General features: G+C 40.4%; 1 protein-coding gene across 2 annotated transcripts in view; it reads left to right on the top strand.

Moving 5' to 3' along the window:
- The window catches only part of LOC133536940 (tumor necrosis factor alpha-induced protein 2-like), a 69,736-nt gene that overhangs the window by 35,918 nt on the left and 7,678 nt on the right, over positions 1-26,140 (top strand). For both annotated transcript variants that reach the window (XM_061877681.1, XM_061877680.1), the window contains exons 4-8: positions 18,800-19,062; positions 19,132-19,395; positions 19,466-19,584; positions 21,767-21,881; positions 22,094-22,204. In XM_061877681.1, coding sequence (XP_061733665.1) covers positions 18,800-19,062; positions 19,132-19,395; positions 19,466-19,584; positions 21,767-21,881; positions 22,094-22,204 — 872 coding nt within the window. The remainder of the gene's footprint in view (positions 1-18,799; positions 19,063-19,131; positions 19,396-19,465; positions 19,585-21,766; positions 21,882-22,093; positions 22,205-26,140) is intronic.

Below are 26,140 nucleotides of genomic sequence, written 5' to 3'. Positions count from 1 at the left end.
AAATCAAGGCTGGAAATTTCTCTCACAGAATCCCGGGACCCATTTGTCAGAGGTGCTGCTCCAACCCTAGCAGCAGGGAGGAAGTGGAATCCATCTGCAGCACTTGCAGTGGCAAAGACTGCCCTCAGACACTGGGATATAGTGGGGCATGTCCAATATGGCAGAGGAGGCCTTGGTTTGGAAGCAACAGCACCCACTTTGCAAAAGACACTGGGATATAGTGGGGCATGTCCAATATGGCAGAGGAGGCCTTGGTTTGGAAGCAACAGCACCCACTTTGCAAAAGGCAACTGCAATGGTGGTGGAGGAAGTGCGCCACCAGGAGGAAGCACCCAGGTGTGCCAAGGCAGTCTCCCAAGCCCAGCAAGGCCGCTGGATGAACTGAGAGGGCGTGGAGAGGAGAAAAATCACATGGAACCAAATATGGAGCATGGAATCTAATAAACTAAGTTCCATCATTAGAGCCACATATGATGTCCTGCCCTCTCCAACCAACCTACATCTCTGGTATGGAGAGGACCCAGCCTGTCTCCAGTGAACAGCCCCAGCAACCCTCAAACACATCTTTGGTGGGTTGCAAGACCAGTCTGACTCAAGGGAGAGACACCTGGCACCGCAACCAGGTACTGAAGTGCTTGGCTGCCGAACATGATACTAAGAGAGTAATTACCAATGCCATGCCTCTAAATGCTCAGGCTACCTTCCCATGCAAAACAACTTTCATCCGGGAAGGAGAGAAACGTCGGACCAAGCCATCACCTCCAGACTTAGGCCCACTGAACGCAACCCGGGATTGGCAAATGCGGGTAGACCTCAGCCAGGTGTGGCCAGTGGAGGTGAGCTGGAGAGGCTTGGTAGCCAGTTCCAGCACAAGACTCCTGAAGGAAATAGGGATGAGAGGACAGGCCCAACGGAAGGCAATTAAACAACTTGCCTCCGCAGCAGAACAGAGCAGTGACTAGCTGTGGCTGAAACACAGTTATGCAGCATGGGCTGCCAAATAATCACGTGGTGCCACCATGCGACACACCTAGGTCTGATCAGCCTGTGGTGGGCCAACCTTGGCAGAAGTTGTCTTGTGATGAATGGCCGAAACACCCATTGACGTCGGGGAACACAACTGAAGATGTGTCGTACTGGTGGCACCACATGATTATTGCCAAATTCCGCCCCACCCATGAGGACATCTCCAACCCCATTTAATTGTTATACCGAATATTTAGGGATCCTTAACAACTCGTCCTATTAGGAATCCCCATTTTGATCTTCTATTTACCTTCTGTTTGCCTTATTTTACATTTTATTTACTACTTTTAGCTTTTATTTATCTTTTGTTTACATCTGTTACCTTACATCTTCCTTCTTTTACCTTTTACTTACCTTGTATTTACCTTGTATTTACCTTATTTTACCTTTTATTTACTACCTTTACCTGGTTTTAGATAATTTTTACCTTTTGTTCACCTTCCTTTACATTTTAATTCACTTCAAGTACTTTCTGTTTACCTTATTTTACCTTCTGTTCAACTTGTTTTACCTACTTTTATGCGGTCCAAATTTTATCATTTTTATTAGTCAACGAATGGAAGCAATAGAATAACCTTTTCGCTAATCAAATTAATTCATACAGATTATTAAAGTATATACGCAGGTGCCCCTTTACATTTGCTAAAATGGATGTGAACAAACATTGGTGGAAGTCAAATGATGCACTTTCCACTCTGAGGAGGTTGTGGATGTTCAAGTGCTGACTTGTTGTCAGAAGCAGCCCACGAGCAGATCAGATTACCGTGTGATTGCTAAACAGCGCCATCCTGTTTGGACCTTCATCAGCCCTGTGTATGGTTGACACACCAGAAAATAGACCTCACCCAGCTCGCACAAAGAACATCCGCCAACAAACAAGCTTTACAAGAGCTGACAAGGTCCGACCCTGTTTTGACCCAAACAGAGGTGTGCGTGTTCCGTGCGGCGGCTTGTTGTCGTCAAGCGCGTGGACATGTCTGCACAGTTGGAATGCGGCGGCCATCTTTAACAATCTCACCTGCATGGACACTGCATGGTTCTGATGGCCAGAACGTGATAACGTGTGTCTGGGTCTGTTTTAGAACCAGCATGTTCTCCACGGAATGTCAACAACGAGGAAGGCTGATGCTAACGCTACTCAGTCTCTTCCAGCTTCTCAGTTTGACACTGGAACGGATTATTTCTCTTTACAGTCTTTCCTAAATTCCTGATAAAAAAACTTTTTTTTATCAAGCAAAGTGTCTTGTACATAGTTCTGATTGCTTATATAATAAAGACAAATCAAAAGATGTATAAAAACTACTGGAAAAAGCATGAAATTAAGTGATTAAATCATTCAGAAATGTTGTACTTTCTACATATTTGTATTACTCCTCATTTTAACAAGCAACAACTATTTGGTTAAAATTCCCATTTAAATTAGTTTTCACTGAGTCATTTTACCCTAACACATTTATCAGTCACATGGTCCACAGGAAGTTGCCTTATCCATATCCTCTGCTGGCCAAAAGTAAATTATGACTGGCGGTTTAAAATCTCAGCAGAGTCCCGCTACCGTAATTCCATCCCTCCATCCATCCATCCATTTTCTACTGCTTGTCCCTTTTGGGGTCGCGGGGGGTGCTGGAGCCTATCTCAGCTGCATTCGGGTGGAAGGTGGGGTAGATGCCGGACAAGTTGCCACCTCATCGCAGGGCCAACACAGATAGACAGACAACATTCACACTCACATTCACACACTAGGGCCAATTTAGTGCTGCCAATCAACCTATCTCCATGTGCATGTTTTTGGAGGTGGGAGGAAGCCGGAGTACCCGGAGGGAACCCATGCAGTCACGAGGAGAACATGCAAACTCCACACAGAAAGATCCCGAGCCCGGGATTGAACTCAGGACTACTCAGGACCTTCTTATTTACTTTTTTTTAAACACATTTTTTGTTCAATGCGCTTATTGTACAAACTCACAAAGTTGATTTACTAAACTTGTTCGTAGGGAATGGCGTCTCCTTAGAGAGCAGAAAAAGAAGTGCGATCCATTTAGCGTGTATGTCTTCATGAATATGCGGAATATGAGCTGATCATCAGAACGCCCACAATACTGGGTAAAGAAAATACAAACACAATTATTTCGCACACGCTGTGTGATTTATCAAGAACATAACTGCAAACGCTTTTTTACTTCTTTATTTAGCACGCCTGACAGGCACGTGCAAATTGACACAGTTACACACAGCTGGGGAAAAAGGAGGCGATTGGGCTCTAGCTCAATTCTACGTGTGTTTGTCAACATATGGACTGCCATAAATAAAAAATATTAGAAATACTGTCTAATCCGCAATATCATTTTATCATTTTATAGCTGCTGCATGACTTAATGGGCTGATTAACATTAATTCAATTGATTCGTTTTGGTGTCTGGCAGTGCTTTTTCTCTAAATGACGTTGATTTTTTGGTACAGTGTATATATACTGTATATGATTAACATATATCTTATGTCAAAACGTCTTGCTATATACAATGTAAAAATTGCTTTCCCTTGTAGATGCATCACAAGCCTGGTTCTGAAATTCCCCAAAAAGTGGTACATGTCTCCTGCATGTTTGGAAACACAGGAAAACGCCACAGATATAGGCATGACAGCATGAATGATCGAGTGTCCCCGCGTTCAAAGCTGCACAGTACACCCAACAAACTCATTTAAACAAGGGGGTCTTAGTAGATCACACGCAACACGCCCAGTAATACTACACACAATTTTACTGCCTGCACATGCTGTTTATTGCTGGTACAGTGGAACCTCGATTTACCAGCTTAATTGGTTCTTGAACAAGGTTTGTAAATCGAAAAGTATGCATATCGAAGAGAATTTCTCCGTAAGAAACAATGTAAATATGAATAATTGGTTCCAGCTACAACAAAAGTCCATATCTTAGTGACATTTCCCCACTTGTGCATTCACCAGCCTCCCCACAATAAAAAGTGCTATACCTTACTGTATATTAAATAAACATAACAAGGAGGTGATGAATGACCTATCTTTTCATTAACAAGCCAAAACATCAACAATGACAAGCTAAACTGTGCTGTATGCTCCACTCTGCCAAAATGCGCACATACACAAAAGTCCCTTTGATGCCCTCACAAATAATCAGAAATCACAAAAATCCTTAATTTTAACAACCATATTGCTACAATAATAATCATTTAAAAAGTAAAATCCACTTATGGTACATTAGTATCGGCAAAGGAGGAGCTGTCAAAAGGAGAACAGGGGACAGGTTTAGGGGAGGGTCTGTGTGTGTGCTCTCGGAAGAGGGGCCACTGAACAAGAGGTAGCCTTCTCCTCCGCTGTGAAATAAATCTTAGCGTTGGCATCTTTTTTCAGGAATATCCGTTCTCATCACAGTTGAAAACTTGCTGTGGTAAGAAGCCCGCTTCCTCATCTCTTGGATACGAGCAAGCACAAAATGGCTGACAGCGAAACACAAACTGAGTGAAGCGATCGTGCACAGAGATGTGCGTATTTGGCGCCATTGAAACGTTTGTACATCGAAAAGTTATTAAATAGAGGGGTTTTTAAATTGAGATATTTGGATCTTAGTAGATCAAGCCCTTGGTGTCAACTGCTTTTAGCATTAATTGGCTATATGCTAATTCTATGTTAAAAACTCAGCTTTGTTACTTTCAGTCATGTTACTCTAATAATTCATCATGTGAAAAAATTAAGGGTGGGCAAATTAGTGCGTTAATTACGAGTTAACTCATCAATTTATTAACGCCGACAATTATTTTATCGCACATTTGCGTATGTTGTTTACATGCTTTTATTTTGTTAACGCCTTTTCTTAAAAAGATGGCGTCGCCCGGATGGGCTTCGGGGTCGAGGGGCTCTTGGTAAAGATGGAACATTTGGCAAAAATACCGGACAATTCTGCAAATTTCATGGCTGGCTTACAGCGTGGTCACTCCGGGATCACATACGACCGCCAGACAATTCTGGATGTGGATAGATCGGGCCGTTTTGGACTGAATGACGCGTGCTTGCTAGACCGGCTAGCTAGCATGGGAATACTTTGCCGGCTACATCCAGCGGCCTGTGAAGCAGCGGACTATATGTGTTGTCTGTCTATTTATGAATAATGCAAACGAGGAGTGTTGGCTGAGTTCTTAACGTTTGCTTTCAGAGCGTCCATATCACAACATACAAGATGCCGTCATGGCGACACACAACCTATACCGGGCTACCGCGCATGCTCGTCACTCCTGTTGCATGCTGGGTAGGGTAGTTCTTTTTTCCCCTGGCTCATAACATCACAATATAGTACCATGTATATGCGTTCAGTTTATCAAAGCACCAAGCAAACAATCGGAAAATTCCCATTATATCAATTCCTAGATATGGTCATAATTATTTTAAGTGCACTACGCAGAATAAACACAACATTATTAATATTGCTACTACGGATAATTTGATCAAAAATTCCCTAAAACAGCCCACTACCTACAGGTGCTGTTCATATTATTAGAATATCATGAAAAAGTTGATTTATTTCGGTAATTATTTTCAGAACGTGAAACTTACATATTATATCAATTCATTACACACATAGTAATATATTTGAAATGTTTATTTCTTTACATTTTGATGATTAGTACTGACAATTACTGAAAATCCCAAATTCATTATCTCAGAAAATTAGAATATTAGTTACGACTAGTACCAAAAAATATTTTTTAGAAATGTGGGCCAACTGAAAAGTATGAACATGGAAAGTTTCAGCATGTACGGCAATCAATACTTAGTTGCTGCTCCTTTTGCCTGAATTGCTGCAGCAATACGGCGTGGCATGAAGTCCACCAGTCTGTTGCACTCCTCAGGTGTTATGAGAGCCCAGGTTGCTTTAATAGTGGCCTTCAGCTCTTCAGCATTGTTGGGTCTGGCATCTCACATCTCCCGCTTCACAATACCCCATAGGTTTTCTATGGGGTTAAGGTCAGGTGAGTTTGCAGGCCAATCAAGAACAGGGATACCATGGTCCTTAAACCAGACACTGGTAGATTTGGCACTGTGTGCAGGTGCCAAGTCATGTTGGAAAATGAAATCTTCACCTCCATAAAATTGGTCCGCGGCAGGCAGCATAAAGTGTTCTAAAACTTCCTGGTAGACTGCTGCATTGACCCTAGACCTCAGGAAACACAGTGGACCAACACCAGCAGATGACATGGCACCCCAGACCATTACCGATTGTGGAAATTTGACACTGGACTTCAGGCAACGTGGATTCTGTGCCTCTCCTGTCTTCCTCCAGACTCTGGGACCTTGATTTCCAAAGGAGATACGAAATTTACTTTCATCTGAAAACATAACTTTGGACCACTCAGCAGCAGTCCAGTCCTTTTTGTCTGGAGCCCAGGCGAGACGCTTTTGACGTTGTCTCTTATTGAAGAGTGGCTTTACACAAGGAATGCGACAGCTGAAGCCCATATCTTGCATACGTCGGTGCGTGGTGGTTCTTGAAGCACTGACTCCAGCTGCAGTCCACTCTTTGTGGATCTCCCCCACATTTTTTAATCGGTTTTGTTTGACAATCCTCCCCAGGGCGCGGTTATCCCTCTTGCTTGTACACTTTTTTCTACCACATCTTTGTCTTCCCTTCGCCTCTCTATTAATGTGCTTGGACACAGAGCTCTGGGAACATCCAATCTCTTTGGCAATGACCTTTTGTGTCTTGCCCTCCTTCTTTAAAGTATCGATGGTCATCTTTTGGACAGTTGTCAAGTCAGCAGTCTTCCCATGATTGTGTGTCATACAGAATCAAAACGAGAGACCATTTAAAGGCTTTTCCAGGTGTTTTGAGTTAGTTAACTAATTAGAGTGTGGCACCAGGTGTCTTCAATATCTGACCTTTTCACCAGATTCTAATTTTCTGAAATGTTGAATTTAGGGTTTTCATTGGTTGTCAGCTATAATCATCTCCTTTTTGGCAAAAAACACTTGAAATGTATCAGTCTGTTTGGAATGAATGTATACATTCTACAAGTTTGACTTTCTAAATGGAATTAATGAAATAAATCAACTTTTTCATGATATTCTAATAATACGACCAGCACCTGTATAATATAGGTTTTTCAAACATACCTGTTAAAAAAAATGTTTCTGCTGTTACCTCAGAAATTGCCTGTTCAGATGTTATGATTGTGGCTCAGAGATTTGTATATAGATTATATTTATTTTCCATAACAAACAGGATAACTTAAATACCCTGGCAGTGGCAATAAGCGTAAATGTTTGTATTTACATTTTTTGAGTTGATTTTCATAAAAGATGCTATTTAACTGCTACTGTTTAACAAGGACTGATTTAAATTGTGTTTGCACAACAAATGTTTTGGCGCTTTTGTTCATGTGAGAGAATATTCCGATAAAGGTGCACTACACACTACTTTTGAATTCATTATTGGGCTTTGCGTATACTATGCAGTTAATCGCGATTAATCGGAGAAATAGTGCGATTAACTTTGATTAAAATTTTTAATCGTTGGCCAGCCCTAGAAAAAATATAATGAAGTTGCGTTGCACATTTTGTTTAGTTGAATTATTACGTGTATTATCAGATTTTGAAGGAAAAGAAAGTTTATTTGAGAGTTTTAACAAGCAAGTGACAATGATTGGTTGGAACGGCCCACATGATTGTAAGCATGTTTTGGAAAAACGAAATGCTGGAGAAGCTCTGAGTTTAAGGTTGCAATGGTGATGTCACCTGCTCCGTTTCCGCAGATTCGCCGCATCTGCGTTGTGTAACAGGTGCTGGGCGACGGCGTGTTGAGAAGAGGCCCCTCACTCGGCCCGACAGGAACGGTCAATCATTAGCACATTATTCATCGCCTTGACGGAGGTCAGCGCTGCCATAAAAGTTTTACTGTGACTCAGTGACTTCCTGCACTCTGACGCTCTCTGCACATTTGTGAAACAGCCCAAGGTTATTTTCAAGTCGTTTACAATCTGCTCAAGAGGAATTAATGACATCTTGCTGACAACAATGTTGTCTCTCTTTCATTGTGTTTTTTTTCTTTAGCTTTAAATACTGTAGGGTTGTCCCGATACAACTTTTTCACTTACGATACTGATATCAGAGCCTTGAGTATTGGCCGATTTAGCAGGGACCCTACATATTCTTAGCATTTTGTAGTGTGGAATGTTAGAAAAGGTTTGATCAAGTGAAAGGAGTCAAACAGAGACCAATGGTAGCTATGATATACACTAATATATTTATTATTTACCCCCTGGAATTGACTTATGCTGTCTTTTGTTCTTGTTCTTTGGAGATGTCTAGTAGCCACAATAATTTCTTAAGTTTGGTACGCTTGAGTCGCATGTTTTTGCGCGGATTGTTCTCCCAAGATGAGAAGGAACTTTGGAGCCCTGCAAAAAGTTAGTGTTCAAAAACAAGAAAAAAAAAATACAAAAATTAGGGGTATTTTATTTGAACTAAGCAAAATTATCTGCCAATAGAACAAGAAAATGTGGCTTGTCAAGACTTTCCAAAACTAATAAAATTAGCTGACCTCAATGAACCCAAAAATACCTTAAAAAAGTATATTCTCACTAATAAGAAGAGCACTTTTCTGAAAACAAAAGAGACCTTTTTGCTCAATATGTTGAAAAATATTCTTAAATTAAGTAAATGCTAGTGCCACCTTTCCCAACTTCTTTGTCACGTGTTGCTGGCATCAAATTCTAAAGTTAATTATTATTTGCAAAAAAAAAAAAAGTTTAATCAGTTTAAACATCAAATATGTTGTCTCTGTAGCATATTCAACTGAATATGGGTTGAAAATGATTTGCAAATCATTAAATTCCATTTATATTTACATCTAACACAATTTCCCAACTCATATGGAAACAGGGTTTGTACATGCTAATTGGAATTTGTTATATATTGTATCTATTATATGCAAATATAATATAATAATGTAATATATCAGTATATATTATATACTGTATACATAATTTGTAAATATATTTTTGTTATATTTTAAGTTGCTACTATGGTACATTTTTCGTCTACTTTATACCTTTTTGTTTTCTCCACTTTTTGTGCCCTTTTGTGCATTATCCTTTCCATCCTTACCCTTTCCATCCTTTATAACTGAGCTACTGTGTGGAACAATTTCTAAGTCTAACTGGCACCCAATGGTTTTAAAAATTATTACTTTCGAATTGAGAATTGATTCTCAATCGAATCGTTACCCCCAAGAATCGAATCAAATCATGTGGTGCCCACAGAGTCACAGCCCTAGTAGCTAAAAATACATATACCACATTTTTCGGATTATAAGTCGCTCCGGAGTATACGTCGCACCGGCCGAAAATGCATAATAAAGAAGGGAAAAAACATATGTACGTCGCACTGGAGTATAAGTCGCATTTTGGGGGGAAATTTATTTGATAAAATCCAACACCAAGAATAGACATTTGAAAGGCAATTTAAAATAAATAAAGAATAGTGAACAACAGGCTGAGTAAGTGTACGTTATATGACGCATAGATAACCGACTGAGAACGTATCATATTATGGTAAGAGTCATTCAAATAACTATAACATATAGAACATGCTATACGTTTACCAAAAAATCTGTCACTCCTAATCGATAAATCCGATGAAATCTTCTTCCTCGATGTCACTTCTAAACAACTCTATCAACTCCAAAGGAATGCGCCGCATCCTCTTGTCGTTTTGTGCCGCATATTTCACTACGTCCACCTTGTAATCTGCAGTACATGATTTCCTTTTCGGTCCAATTTTTGTTCACCCCTTCTCAGTTTTTATAAGTTACCGCCAACGATGAAATCATCCATTTTAATAGCTACGGCAGTAGCATATAGCAAACAGCAGTTAGCATTCCATGACCCACAATGCACTTCTGCCATGATCCTCCCTCGCCAAATTCTTATTGGTTGACGTGTATGTGACGATCGATGACGTATGTGTGACGATTGCTGACATTTTCTTCGTCTCTTCCGTAAATTAGCTAAATAATATTATTTGATATTTTACGGTAATGCCCCTAAAGCTGACCAACACGCCGGATTGTAGTCAGCTGGAGGCGTGTCTTAATGAAATTAAACAATGGATGTCCGCTAACTTTTTGCAACTCAACGCCAAAAAAACGGAAATGCTGATTATCGGTCCTGCTAGACACCGAACTCTATTTAATAATACAACTCTAACATTTGACAACCAAACAATTAAACAAGGCGACATGGTAAAGAATCTGGGGACGGCGTGGCGCAGTGGAAGAGTGGCCGTGTGCAAACCGAAGTTCCCTGGTTCAATTCCCACCTAGTACCAACTTTGTCACATCCGTTGTGTCCTGAGCAAGACACTTCACCCTTGCTCCTGATGTGTGCTGGTTAGCCCCTTGCATGGCAGCTCCCTCCATCAGTGTGTGAATGTGTGTGTGAATGGGTAAATGTGGAAGTAGTGTCAAAGCGCTTTGAGTACCTTGAAGGTAGAAAAGCGCTATACAAGTACAACCCATTTATCATTTATTTATCTTCGACCCAACTCTCTCCTTTGAGGCACATATTAAAAGCGTTACTAAAACGGCCTTCTTTCATCTCCGTAACATCGCTAAAATTCGCTCCATTCTGTCCACTAAAGACGCTGAGATCATTATCCATGCGTTTGTTACGTCTCGCCTCGACTACTGTAACGTATTATTTTCGGGTCTCCCCATGTCTAGCATTAAAAGATTACAGTTGGTACAAAATGCGGCTGCTAGACTTTTGACAAGAACAAGAACGTTTGATCACATTACGCCTGTACTGGCTCACCTGCACTGGCTTCCTGTGCACTTAAGATGTGACTTTAAGGTTTTACTACTTACGTATAAAATACTACACGGTCTAGCTCCATCTTATCTTGCCGATTGTATTGTACCATATGTCCCGGCAAGAAATCTGCGTTCAAAGGACTCCGGCTTATTAGTGATTCCCAAAGCCCAAAAAAAGTCTGCGGGCTATAGAGCATTTTCCGTTCGGGCTCCAGTACTCTGGAATACCCTCCCGGTAACAGTTCGCGATGCCACCTCAGTAGAAGCATTTAAGTCTCACCTTAAAACTCATTTGTATACTCTAGCCTTTAAATAGACTCCCTTTTTAGACCAGTTGATCTGCCGTTTCTTTTCTTTTTCTTCTATGTCCCACTCTCCCGTGTGGAGGGGGTCCGGTCCGATCCGGTGGCCATGTACTGCTCGCCTGTGTATCGGCTGGGGACATCTCTGCGCTGCTGGTCCGCCTACGCTTGGGATGGTTTCCTGCTGGCTCCGCTGTGAACGGGACTCTCGCTGCTGTGTCTTGGATCCTCTTTGGACTGGACTCTCGCGACTGTGTTGTATCCATTGTGGATTGAACTTTCACAGTATCCTGTTAGATCCGCTCGACATCCATTGCTTTCCTCCTCTCTAAGGTTCTCATAGTCATCATCATTGTCACCGACGTCCCACTGTGTGTGAGTTTTCCTTGCCCTTATGTGGGCCTACCGAGGATGTCGTGGTGGTTTGTGCAGCCCTTTGAGACACTAGTGATTTAGGGCTATATAAGTAAACATTGATTGATTGATTGATAATAATTTCACACATATATCGCTCCGGAGTATAAATCGCACCCCCGGCCAAATTATGAAAAAAATTGCGATTTATAGTCCGCAAAATACGGTAGTAATCATTTAAATTTTTCCTCATTATTTTCCACCTTTTTCCCTTTTTTTTTACCCCATTTTTTAGTTTTCTTGTTAAATGTTGACATTTTAGTAGGGGTCGCAGGCTTCACTGTGGGCACCTTGGATCTACTTAAGTACTGTCGTGAACGTTTAGGGTTAGTAGTGGAAGAAAAGTGGTCTTGGTAGAGAAGAATGTGACGAGTTCACCTTACATTGCAAACAACACTGCTACAGTTCTCTCTCTCACACACAGTCCTTCTATATACATTCATATATAAAAGTGTGAAGGGTCATCTTTGAGGGCGAACATGAGCCGGCTCTGACTCAGCACTTTTGTTTCCCGCGGCGACATTCCTCAGGTTGACTTCATCCTTGACACAACCTTCAGCTTCTTATTCCATGTTTTTTTTTCCTTATTGTACACCACTGCTTCTCAGTTATATTCCGTTACGACCTCCTAGGACAGGGGTCGACAACCCAAAATGTTGAAAGAGCCATATTGGAACAAAAATACAAAAAAAAATCTGCCTGGAGTTTCAAAAAATGAAAAGCCTTATAAAAGTGTTATAATGAAGGCAACACATGATGTAGGTGTCTATATTAGCTATATTAGCCTACTATCAAAGGCTGACGCAAATCTTCCAATGTTGTATTTTAGTTTTTATTCTACACATTTTTGCAACATTGAAAATCATTAGTAAAATGGAGGCTTCTCACAGGATGAGATAACTTCTGGAAATTACTGGCTCAGAATGGCCAAAGGTATAGATCTGTGTGTCCAAGTTTAAGAAAATGACATGATGTCTTCTTCTAATGGATTTATTTCAATCTTTGCAAGCTGGGTAACGTTTGCTGTGGTCTGGAACAACATGGCACACAAACAACCATGAGAAATGCAGCCATTATTATATACAGATAATGTGTCATGAGACATGGAAATATAAATTAAATACACAGAGCACATAAGTAAAGGAAATTAAATGAGCTCAAACATACCTACAAATGTGACATAATGATGCAATATGTACATACCGCTAGCCTAAATATCATGTTAGCATTGATTCGCTTGCAGTCATGCAGTGACCAAATATACTTGATAAGCACTCCAGCACATTAATAAGATCACACATTCACACACAGCATAAAACGTTTGGTGGACAAAATGGGACAAAGAAGGAGCGGCATGAAACACATCTTTCTGTGGCAGTTTTGGAGAAAGTTGCACATGTAAGTAAATTATGGTGAGTTCAGGACAAAACGGTGCCTCCCACATACTCTCACCAGTGAAGCAGGTATAACATAAACAGTGGGATTTCAGTTTGTTCTCCTACAAAAAGTATATTAAAACAAAAAAAAATGTTTTTCTTAATCTTTTTCCATTTTCACACATATCTGAAAGAGGTCCAGGGAGCCTTTAGAGCCGCGGGTTGTTGACCTCCGTCCTTGGAAGAAGACAATAATTTGCGCTGTCTCATCCCCCACCTTCCGCCATGACTATAAATAGTATAATTTGTCCATAAAATTGTTATAAGTACACCTCTGTATAACATTGTATCTTTAGTAACATTCAAGAAAACAAAGAAATATAGATCAATTTACAAAAAAATAATAATTCTATTAACTTTGCTTTTTAGGGCTGTGATTCTTTGGGCCCGTCCCACTATTTGAGACGGACTAGTGCTCCAGGCCTTACCTTGCAGCAGCAGGGGGCAGCATATCGCCTGTACAGCGCTAATGTGCAAGCAAAAGACTACTAAATGTCAAGTTCTTTTTTCTTATTTTTTTTCAAACATTTGTTTATTGAGTTTTTTCGACATATTCGATTAACAGTGATACAACAAACATGTCAAATGCCCTCTACCCTTCCATCAAGTAACCCCCAGAAAATAAGCATAGGCAAATATTGAAGTCAAGTTTGATTTCTACGAGTGAAAATCAGCTACTTTATAATATATTTTGGGGACGGCGTGGCGTGGTTTGGAGAGTGCCAGCAACCTGAGGATTCCTGGTTTGATCCCCACCTTCTAGTCACGTTTATTGTATCCTTGAGCAAGACACTTCACCCTTGCTCCTGATGGGTCGTGTTTGGGGCTTTGAATGGCAGCTCATGCCATCAGTGTGTGAATGTGTGTGTGTGAATGGGTGAATGTGGAGATAGTGTCAAAGCGCTTTGAGTACTTTGACGTTATAAAAGCGCTATACAAGTATAACCCATTTACCATTTACTTTGTCAGTAGCTAGCGTTAGCATTCTCTTAACGCTACACGGACTCGTTACCTCCCCCTGAGGGTTGACGTGGCGATACAACACTTTAGAAAGTGGGCAATTAACTCTGCTTACTTGATTTCTTGACAGCGCTAATTTGGGTTGTTTTTATCCTTTGAAAAGAAAAAAACAAAATTGCCACCGCAAGCCTGAAGTACAGTAGCAATATGCTAATGCTTGGCCCACCTGGTTATTTTTTTTGGGAACGTTATTTACATTTAGGTTGTTTGTGTTTCACACCTAAAATCAAGGGTGTCCCGATCCGATAATGATGTGGTATGTATGCGTGATATCAGTGGAAGGAACAAGTATCGGATGATATCAACTTGCACATAAAATGTCCACTGTAAACTCTGACGCAAGCGGCTCTGCGCAAAAGCTGGACAGCCAGTTAACATATAAATGTTAAACTCAGAAGGTTGCTCTTTTCTTCTATTTTTGTCAAGTCATTTACACTAGCAGCTACCCAACAGCTCAGCGCACAATAGCACACAAGCAAGACATGCGTATAATGTGTCCTTCATTGACCAATGTAGCGGTCTATCTTGTCGATATAAACAATACAAACATATTACTTACACATACAAAGTCTTTGCGGCAGAAGCGTGTCAGAAAGTATCCAGTAACAAACGTGTCTGCATCGGTCAACCTCAACCAGGTTAGTATTTTTGCACCTACCATTATGTCTGATTCATTTCATTGGATTGAACCTTTTATAACATTCCACACTAAAAAATAATACGAGTATGTACGATTCCTGCTGATATTGTGTCGCATCAATATCGATATCGGCCAATACTCAAGGCTCCGGTATTGGCATCGTATCAAAAGTGAAAAGGTTGTATCGGAGACCCCTACTTTAGCACCGAGCCCATTGGCACATTTTTACAGAACACGTGTTTATCTTTTTGAGAAAGCTCTAAAATGACAGCATGATTATTCAAATTGGTGCACGCACTCTGCGGGTAAGCGCCTCTCGTGGCGGTCAAAGGAACTGCTGACTCGGCTTTGGCCAGCTCCACAATGACAGAGCGACTTAAAGATGGCGTTGGCGTGTTGGTATGAAGAAAACGGTGGAGCTGGGCGGGGCTTCATCCAGTCAGCTGGAAGAGATTTCCTGAAGTTGAATAATATCAGCAGTGTTTCTCGACATCGACGTCTGGCTCGGATGCGTCGCTGTATCGCCTTACCGTTGCCCCGCCCTGTTAGCGACTGACTGACACGCTCGGCATCACCGTGATGGAAATAAACACAATCAAGCATCCTTGTTGACTTCCTGTGCCAGCAGCCGAGATGTCTCCCAGCGTATATAAAGTGACGCCGACTTAAATACCTCACAGTACTCTCAAGGCCCCGTAAGGCCAACCTTTGACCCTTTACGAGAATAGAAAGTGGGTTTGATAATGCCGACCGCCGCATTCCACATTTAAACATCTGCATATGTGGGGAAGTTCAAGCCTGCCATGTCGTGCTCACATTGTTCCCTTTTAGAGATGCTCTTCCTCTCTGTGTCCGCGCGCGCGTGTGTGTGTGTGTGTGTGTGTGTGTGTGTGTGTGTGTTTGTGTGTGTGTGTGTGTGTGTGTGTGTGTGTGTGCGCCATCCTGTCTTCCTCTGTCGACGCTGAGGCTGGCAAACATCTGCACATCCTCACACACACACACACACACACACACGCATTTCGGGTAAATCGACCTTGGATGTGACTACGTTGCTTCGACCACTATGTAGACCAGACCTGGGCAAATTGAGGCCCGGGCACCGCTTGTGGCCCGTTAAGCTTTTTAATTTGGCCCGCCAGACATTCCCAAGTTATTTTTTCATATCTTTAAGATGGAAACTGTAGCTGCCATTATGATGTGCAGTGATGTTTTCAAATGACCATAAGTCTAGAACTGTACAAAGTATTTCAATGGTTGGTGTGGAGGTTGCCCTCTCCTGGGTCCTCCAGACCCCCAAGCATCGCCATGAGAGCCTGGATCAGGGTTACAATAAAGTTTTATTTCTAATAGTACAGCCGCTTGCTTTCCAGCCACTGTCCTTTTGTCTGTGTCCAGCATGCTCTCGCTCTCTCGCAAGCTCCAACCACCTCTCTCCTCCCAGCTGCTGCTTATACTGGGCGACAGGTGATTAGATGACATGGCCCACCTGGGCCATCTATGCAACTGTTGCTGTCTTCGAGGCCGGTCCTGGCGGCACACCCCGTTTCGCTGCAGGCCACGCCCCACTCCACGGTTGGAATCTGCGCTTTTGCATAATATACTAGTTACTAGTGTGATCTAAGTCACAACAACTCAGACCAGGCACCAAGCAGTGTGGGTGGGGAGCGTTTCCACAGAGTGTTTTTACAGAGTTAGCCTGAAAATGCGGGTGTCAGGGACAGACGCGGAAGGAGATTTTCACAACAAAGTTCTAAAGCTTAGTGATATATTATTTGTATCAGATTGTAGGTGGGTTTGTTTTTTACCCTTTGCGTTCATATTTTGCGGTGTTTGTTGGATTTTTGTTCTGCATTTTGCTTGATTGTAAAATATGTCGATCGAGAGGGGGTGTGACGTTTGTATGTTGTCAATATTCAGTGTTTTATCCTTCATAGTTAATATTGTAAATCCCACATTCTTTATTTTCATTTACATTCTGGGTGTCTCATTCAGTAAAACAATTTTAAATTCCATTCTGTTTTTTAAGGCTGTCTGTCATAGCGTTTTTAGCATTCAATTAGACATTGTGGTGAGGTTTTGGATTAGTGTTCCTAAACATCAGCTATACCGGCCCTTAGACACATTTTTTCCTCTAAATTTGACCCCCTAGTCAAAATAATTGCTCAGGCCTGATGTAGACCCTCTCAGAATAATGTATGTGGTACACCTCCTCTGGGGGGCGCCAAGTTACTTTAGTGGAGATGCTGAAGCTTGTAAAATAAATAAAAAAATAAACAAGTTGTTTATGCTGTTTAATGTAAATATATATGCTTGAAAGGCTTTTGCAAAATGTGTCTATAATTGTTAAAATGTGATACAAATGTGATTATTGTGTCTCTAAATTTGTCTTTGAAAACTAACTACAATGTTTGTAGCTTTAAAGAGGAAAAAATATATTATAATAATTAAGGTTTGTACTATTAATTATATTTGATTATTCATCTCAAAATTTTTCTTTGAATGTTGAATACAATTTTTGTGGCTTAAAAGAAAATGAATTATTCATCCATCCATTTTCTACCACTTATTCCCTTTTGGAGTCGCGGGGGGGCGCTGGTGCCTATCTCAGCTACAATCGAGCGGAAGGCGGTGTACACCCTGGACAAGTCATCACTTCATCGCAGGGCCTTAAAAGAAGAATAAATATATTATATAATAATTAAGGTTTTATACTGTTGATTAAATTAGATTATTTTGTCCCTAAAGTTTTCTTTGATTATTAAATATTTGTTTGTGGGTCTTTAAAGAGGAAAACTATATTAAAATAGTTAAGGAAAAACTATATTATGAAAGTTAAGGTTTGTTTTATTAACTAAATTTGATTATTAATTTCTAAATTTGTCTTTGAATGTTAAATACAATGTTTGTGGCTTTGAAGAAGAAAAAGTGCTACATCTACTCTAGGGGGCACCAAGGGAACATTAGTGGATATGCATATGGTTGTGAAATAAATACAAAAAAAAATGTTGTTTATGTTGTTTAATGGTAAAAGATATAGTTGAAAGGCTTTTTCGAAATGTGTCTGAAAGTGTTCAAATGTGATGTTTTTTTTTTTTTTAACATTTTGTTTTATATTCCATCCATCGATGTAAATTACATTTGATTATTTTGTCTCTAAAATTGTCTTTGAATATTAAATACATTTTTTGGGGCTTAAAAAAACAAATATATATTTTTATAATAATTAAAGTTTTATACCTTTCATGTAAAGTCCATTGTGTTTGTCTTTAAATAAAATAAATGTGTACATGTCCTCTGGGGAACGCCAGGGAACATTAGTGGATACGCAGACATTTGTGAAAGAAGAAAAGTTTTGTTTATGCTGTTTATTAATACCAGTAGAGTTTTTTCTAAATTTGTGTTAAAATTTTGAATCGTGGATTTAAAAAAATAAAAATATATATTTTTTATATTAATTATATCAGATCATTTTTCAATTGAACAGTAATTGAAAGGTAGATAATTGATGAGCTTTTGCCTGCTTTTGGGTATTGCTGCACGTGTTGGAGACATTCAGGAGTGCACTTGTATGTGGTTTGATGTCAATATTTGACTGATGCATGTTTTTTTTAAATACATTTTTTATTATTTTATGTATAATTTTTGTGGGTTACATATTTAGGGGAGAAAAAGAACATTTGACATGTGTTTAATTGTATTTCTACAGTGTATATGTCAAAAATCCAATAAAGAAATGTTAAAATAATAGATCATTTTGTTTAGTCTTTAAAATAAAAAGAAGGGTAATAAGTCAAGGAAAATATATACAATTTATAATAAGGTTTTTATACTGTTAATTAAAGGAGATAATTTTTGTTTCTAAATTTATCATTTGAATATACATATTTTTTTGTGGAATACAAGAAGAAAAAATAAATATGGAACAATTAAAGTAAATTTATAAAAAATGTTTTTACTGCAAATTCGAATTTAAATTAAAAAAAAATGTGCAATAGAAGAAACATAAAAAGGACATGTAATATTCAAGAAATAAACTAGATACTTTTTGTGATAACCTGCTGTGAACATTCAAAAACACAAAATATTTAAATAGTCATTTCACAAATATCTTTGTGTCCTTCAGTTCTAGAGATCCTGCAGCTGGTCAAGAAGCGGGACCTCGTCTTGGCCGACACTCACATCCTGGAGCTGGAACAGGAATGTAATGGGTCGGACGGCGGCACGCAGCCGGAGGACGTGTGCAGCCCGAGCGTCAAAGATGGCGGCCGCAGGAAGGCGAAGGACGTGGAACTGCTGTACGAGGAGTTGCAGAAGGAGCTGTGGGCCGTGGTGAGGGAATCGCTGCGGTCGCCCACAGCCGGGCCCAACCTGGGCCTGGTGGTTCAGGTGAGGACCCTCTACCCCCTCGCCATCCCTCCTCACGGCATCCAGGTTTTAAAGCGTGTTTGAGCGCAGGTGCTGCAGCAGGAAGAGCAGACTGATCGGGACCGGGCCTGCAGCGAGGCGGCAGCGGCGGGGCCCAGACCGCGGCAGCTGAAGCAGCGCTGGAAGGAGGCGGTCGAGGATGCCGCCGACAGTTCCCTGCCCCAGAAAGCTGAGTTCACAGCTGGAGAGCTGGCGGGGTACCTGGACCGCATTCGAGTCCGCGTGGTGGAGGACCTGGGGGCCGCCAAGAGGAACGTGGTGTCCATTTACCCCGATGAGTACCGCGCCCTACAGGTGAGACAGGAAGTAGGAACACAGGTGTGTCAATCTATAGACTAAGTGCTAATGACCTATGACTCCTCAGGTGTACATGCATAGCTACCACAAGGCGGTTGCTAAGCGACTGCAATCCATTACTGACCAACAGCTGGAGATCACCGACATTTACTCCCTGCTGGACTGGCTGCACAACATCTACAACAGGCAGGACACAAACACACACACTAACACACGCACACACGCACGCGCGCACACACACACACACACTTACACACAAACTCTTGTATTTATTACCTTCTTGAGACATGAAAAAATGCCTACATCTTTAGGACCACCCTTTCTTGAAAAATAAAGATTTGTATTTACAACATTAATAATATATACATACTATGCAATCATAAAAGACAAAGTTAAAGTACCACTGATAGTCACACACACACTAGGTGTGGTGAAATTATCCTCTACATTTGACCCATCCCCATGTTCACCCCCTGGGAGGGGAGCATTGGGCAGCAGCGGTGGCCGCGCTCGGTAAACATTTTGGTGATTTAACCCCCATTTCAACCGTTGATGCTGAGTACCAAGCAGGCAGGTAATGGGTCCCATTTTTGTGGTCTTTGGTATGACTCGGTTGGGGTTTGAACTCATGACCTACCCATGTCAGGGCAGACACTTTAACCACAAGGCCACTGAGGCAGATCACAAAAAGGTAAGCTTCTAGTTCAATTTTTTTTTTTTGTAATTGGTTTTAATCTTCTTTTTTTTTTACTTCAAGTTATTACAGAATGTCTCGATACACACACGCACACACACATATATATATATATCAGGGGTCGGCAACCCAAAATGTTGAAAGAGCCATATTGGACCAAAAATACAAAAACAAATCTGTCTGAAGCCGCAAAAAAATTAAAAGCCGTATTACATACAGATAGTGTGTCATGAGATATAAATTTAATTATGAGGACTTAAAGGAAACTAAATTAGCTCAAATATAGCTACAAACGAAGCATAATGATGCAATATGTACATGCAGCCTAAATAGCATGTTAGCATCGATTAGCTTACAGTCATGCAGTGATCAAATATGTCTGATTAGCACACTCCACATAAGTCAATAACATCAACAAACTTCACCTTTGTGCATTCATGCGCAACGTTATAAGTTTGGTGGGCAAAGTGTGAGGTAATATTGTATTGTCTGATGTATTGTGTTGTAAATATTCATGTTCAAAATAAACTAAGAAAAGAAATGAGACGGAAAAAGAAGTGGCAAAAATCACGTCTGAGAAAGTCGGAGAAAGTTATGCATGTAAACAAACTAGGGTGAGTTCAAGGACTGCCAAAATTAGTAGGACAAAACGGCACTCGCCAAATACTCGAATCAGTGAAGCATGTTTAATATAAACAGTGTGCTTTATAACATTTAGGGAGGTTTGTGTCATGTTTGTCCTCCTATAGAACCCAAATTAAAACAAAAAATATGTTTTTTCCCCCTCAACATTTCCATTTTTCATGTATTTTTGAAAAAGCTCCAGAGAGCCACGAGGGCGGCGCTAAAGAGCCGCGAGTTGCTGACCCCTGATGTATATATATATATATTTATTTTATTATTTTTTTTATTTTATTTTGGCCAAAGGGGGCACATTTCAATTTCTTGCGCACACTTGTTTTTATCGATGTTGGGGAGCACTTAAAATTTTTACACACACTTGTTATTTCATATGTTGACCAGAGGCGGTGCACTTTTAAAACCGACACACAGTCAATTTGAAAAATCTGTCGTTTTTGGGACCACCCGAATTTTGATAGATTTCACCACCAGGTGTGCGAATGAGATCTATTTTTTTTGTATTGTGCTTAAGGCCGATGACAAACGAGTCATGGACCACAGATGGCCCCTGTGCCGCACTTTGGGCATCCCAGCTGTAGAAGCTAAGTGTTAATGGCCACTATAGTCTTAGTACTATAGTGTATTTGTTATTCCTATGATCACACATAGGACACGGGTTGTCTTACATAAGCACTGGAAGTCGTAAAATCAGCTGTTCGCCTGGCGGGTTTTTTCAGGGATGAATAGGGAAGTCCTTCTTTAGCTAGTTTTATCATATATTGCTGCCTTTGCAACTGTCAATGTTGACTTTTGTATGCACATTAAATCAGCAAAAAATCCTGACTTTGGAGCAATGTTCACGGACTCTAGTATTTGGCTCTCTATTAGATGCAATGGTTTTCCGTATTGGGCCCATAATTTCGGTCCTAACTTGTTCACCGGTCTTCATATGGATGGTAATTTTCCATGTTGACGGGTCAAGAAGAGCAGAAATACAATAACACACACAGACACATGCAGATAGATCATGACGTCATCATACGTGTGTTTCAGGGATGTTCTGGCAAAGGTGTGCATCATGGACCCTCTGAGTGCCTCTCAGCTCCAACCCCTGCTGCCCCCAGAAACGCTGGACAGACTGGAACAGGACTGTCTCAACTCCGTGCGGGTCAGACCACAACATCTACACACCTACTACACAAGTTGATGATAGCCGTTAGAGGAGCGTGTTTGTGTGTGACTGACAGCCGACAGAGTGTCTGATTGATTGGAGACAAAGTAAGGGGGGGTGACTGTGTGTGATTGACAGCGGCCCGGAGAGCAGCGTGGGTGATGTCGGTGACAGTGTTGTGAGGTGCGTTTGATTTGCCAACTCCGCAGGCTAAAGTGACCACCGAGCTGAGTCAGGTGCTTGATGACGAAGAGAAGCGGTGGTTTGAAACGCTGCACGTCGAGGAGTTCCACATAACTCTAGCCAAGACCATCATACAGGTGCCTCTTTGTTACCATAGTTACTGCGGCTACACACGCACACACAGATGGTATTTTATGTCTGTGGACCTGAATGATTGAAGTCTTATGTAAAGGTGAATTCCGTTATGTTTTGTTCTCTTGATTGTATTCTTCTTCAGCTGCTGCCAAAGTCAACATCAGCAATTTCCTCCCCACACACACACACACACACACACACACACACGCTTTAGCTCAATATCATCATACAGGGCTGAGATGCTGCCCTCCAGTGGCCACATAAATCATAACAGTAATTATTAGGGGTGTTGCGATCCAATATTGATATCGGTCCAATATCATCAAAAAAAGAATGGGATATTCTGGACTAGAGAGTGCACCGGTGCATAAGCCGCACCCTCTAAATTTTAGAAGAAACATATTTTTTTCTCTGAGCCGCAGATAATTAGTGATGTACACAGAACGATTTTGTAAAATGTGTATTTACATACCTTAATTGATATCTGTAACACGGGAGTAAAACGACTGAACAAACAAAACAGAAGTCATTGTCATGAACCCATTAGCTGCGAGGGCTAGCTCTCCAATCAGCTAAACAGACTCAATAACTCCACAGTGACGTTTTGGTGGATTTACGAAACTTAAACAATTAAAAGAGAACGCCTTTTTAAGTTAATAAGACTGACACAGACACTCGTAAACTAGTTAGCATATTAGCTAATGCTAACGACATTATGTCAGCAAGTACAAATATGCATGAAAACACTCCTACAGACATCACACATGGAACGGTTTAGTAAGCAAGAATTATTTTAATTATATTGTAAAACTTAAAAACTTTGTTTGAAGTGATGGATGAAGAATTCATACGAGCAGGAACGCTATGGACGGCTGGAAGATGGACCGGCGCGTTTACTTCCGGTTGAAAGCCTAGTCTAAACAGAAGGGCACTGCAGAACCTGCAGTGAGCAAACTTGTCCAAAATATGGCACCATAGCGCAAACAATAACACACCTATTCAGTGTTTTTTTTACTATTTGCATTATGTCCGTCTGCAAAGAAAAATCAATAGGTAACCGCACCGTTTTATAAACATCAGGGTTTAAAGGAGAAAAGTAGCGGCTTGATAGTCTGGAATTTACGGTAAATGGGTTTGCTTTGAAAATGTCTGATACAAGCAGTCCTGCAGTTAACATCTAATTGTCCTGCAATAAACACACAAGGTTGGTCTTATCTTCTATTTTAGTCATTTAAAAAAGGTAAACATGGTCGGCTATAGGCTACTAAGAGTGAGCAGCCGAACAAGTATTGGATGATATCAACTTGCATGTCATCTTTCCAATATTATTTTCAATACAAACAGTTCTGTGGAGTGTTTACTTGTGCAAAGCTGCACAGCTAGTTAACATCTAAATGTCCTCCAATAAACACACAGGATTGATCTTTTTTTTGTACTTTAGTGAAGTATTTTACAAAAGGTAAACATTGTTGGTTACTGGCTACTAGGAGCGAGCAGCTACATAACAGATAAGCACACAATAGCACACGAGCCCAACTTACGTGACAATAATTGAACAATCTTGCGGTGCAAAACAGCTCATTTGTCAATTTAAACAAGTCTCAAATAATTGTAGTTGCATATTACTTACACATACAAAGTCTCCAAGGCAGAAGTGTATCAGAAAGTATCCAGTAACAAACGTGTCCGCATAATTCAACACACTGCATCGTGATCTTAATGAATTATTAGGTGTCGCCAAAAAACAAAGAAAGTCCATTCCAGACGGTTAATAATGAGTATGTTAGGGATATTTTCATAGCTACCATTGTTCTCTGTTTGACTCATTTCACTTGATCAAAACTTTTCTAACATTCCACACTACAAAATAATAAAAACATGTCTGATTCCGGCTGGTATCGTATAGTTCAATACTGACGACTTAAAGGCCTACTGAAATGAGATTTTCTTATTTAAACGGGAATAGCAGGTCCATTCTATGTGTCATACTTGATCATTTCGCGATATTGCCATATTTTTGCTGAAAGGATTTTGTAGAGAACATCGACGATAAAGTTCACAACTTTTGGTCGCTAATATAAAAGCCCTGCCTGTACCGGAAGTATGTGTGCGTGACGTCACGAGTTGCAGGTCTCCACACATATTCCCATTGTTTTTAATGGGAGCCACCAGCAGTAAGAGCAATTTGGACCGAGAAAGCGACAATTTCCCCATTAATTTGAGCGAGGATGAAAGGTTCGTGAATTAGGATATTGATAGTGAAGGAATATAAAAAAAAAAAGCGACGGCTCTGGGCGACGGCAGTGTGAGCGTTTCAGATGTAATTAGCCACATTTACTAGGATAATTCTGGAAGATCCGTTATCTGCTTATTGTTTTAATAGTGTTTTAGTGAGATTTTAAAGATTGTAAAGACATAACTCGAGGTCGGATGGCTGCGGTGAACACAAAGTGTATAAGAGAGAAGCCGAAAAGCGAAACTCACAGCTGCCGCTGCTGCAGGACGACGAATAATCAATTGATTTCTCCGGTAAGATATATATCACAATTTCCCCATCCAAAAACATGCTGGTTGACGTGGAGAAAACATGTTCGCTTGACCGCTCCGCTTCACAACTAACAAAGAAACATTGTCTGTGTCTCGTTGCTAAAGACAGCTGCAATACACCGCTTTCCACCAACTGCATTGTTTTTTATAGTCTCCATTATTAAATTAACAAATTGCAAAAGATTCAGCAACACAGATGTCCAAAATACAGTGTAATTATGTGATTAAAGCAGACGACTTTTAGCCGCGAGTGGTGCAGCTGCTAATATTTCCTGACAGTCAGTGACGTCACGCGTACGTGTCATCATTCCGCGACGTTTTCAACAAGAAACTCGCGGGAAATTTAAAATTGCAATTTAGTAAACTAAAAAGGCCGTATTGGCATGTGTTGCAATGTTAATATTTCATCATTGATGTATAAACTATCAGACTGTGTGGTCGGAAGTAGTAGGTTTCAGTAGGCCTTTAAACATCATTGTCGTATAGTAAGTAATAACTAATCATTTCAGTTGATCCCTGCTATGCGTTGGGGTTACATTTGGAGACCATAGTAATATGAGCGTCGAGCGAATACTAAATAAAGTAAATACAAATACAATACAAAAGTCTGCAAAAATATGGGGATGCGTATAACAGGCTGCGTTGTCTTTGAACGCACCATGATGCACATTGCCAAAGTAAGCGCTCTCACTGTTCTTGTCATATTCTAGAACAGGGGTGCCTAGTGGACTGGGGGTTAAAGACAACTAATTTAAGTAGGGTTTTTCCAATATAACGTTTTCACTTCTGATACCAATATTAGAGCCTTTAGTATGCCACTATTGATCCGATACGATATCAGCAAGAATCATACATACTTGTATTACATGGTAGTGTGGAATTTTATAAAATATTTGATTAAGTGAAATTAGTCAGAGAACAATGGCACGTATGAAAAACACTAATATATTTTTTACCTGTTTGAAGTTGAATGATGCAGAAACCTTTGTTAATGGATACTTCCTGATAGGCTTCTGCTTTGAAGACTTTGTATGTGTAAGTAATGTGCAACTATAACTATTTGATACTTGTTTATATTGACCAATCTGATGTTTTTTACTGCAAAATTGTTCAATCATTACGTATGTCTAGCTTGTGTACTATTGTGTGTTTAGCTGTTGCTTAGCCGCCAGCTCTTAGTAGTTTCCCCTGTTTACTAAGGGTATCCTGAAAAAACTTTTTTTTACTTCTGATATGATACCTATTTTGGAGCCTTCATATTGGCCGATACCGATATAAATCAGATAAATCAGGCGAAATTACTCATGAAAAACAATAACCTTATGTCAGATTTCTACTTTTTCTAAGTTTAAATGGAGTAGTAATTGTTTTTAGTGACACCTGGTGGCCAC

The sequence above is a fragment of the Nerophis ophidion genome, linkage group LG18 (assembly GCF_033978795.1).
Source record: "Nerophis ophidion isolate RoL-2023_Sa linkage group LG18, RoL_Noph_v1.0, whole genome shotgun sequence".
Taxonomy (NCBI): domain Eukaryota; kingdom Metazoa; phylum Chordata; class Actinopteri; order Syngnathiformes; family Syngnathidae; genus Nerophis; species Nerophis ophidion.
This window is presented reverse-complemented; position numbering and strand designations above follow the sequence as displayed.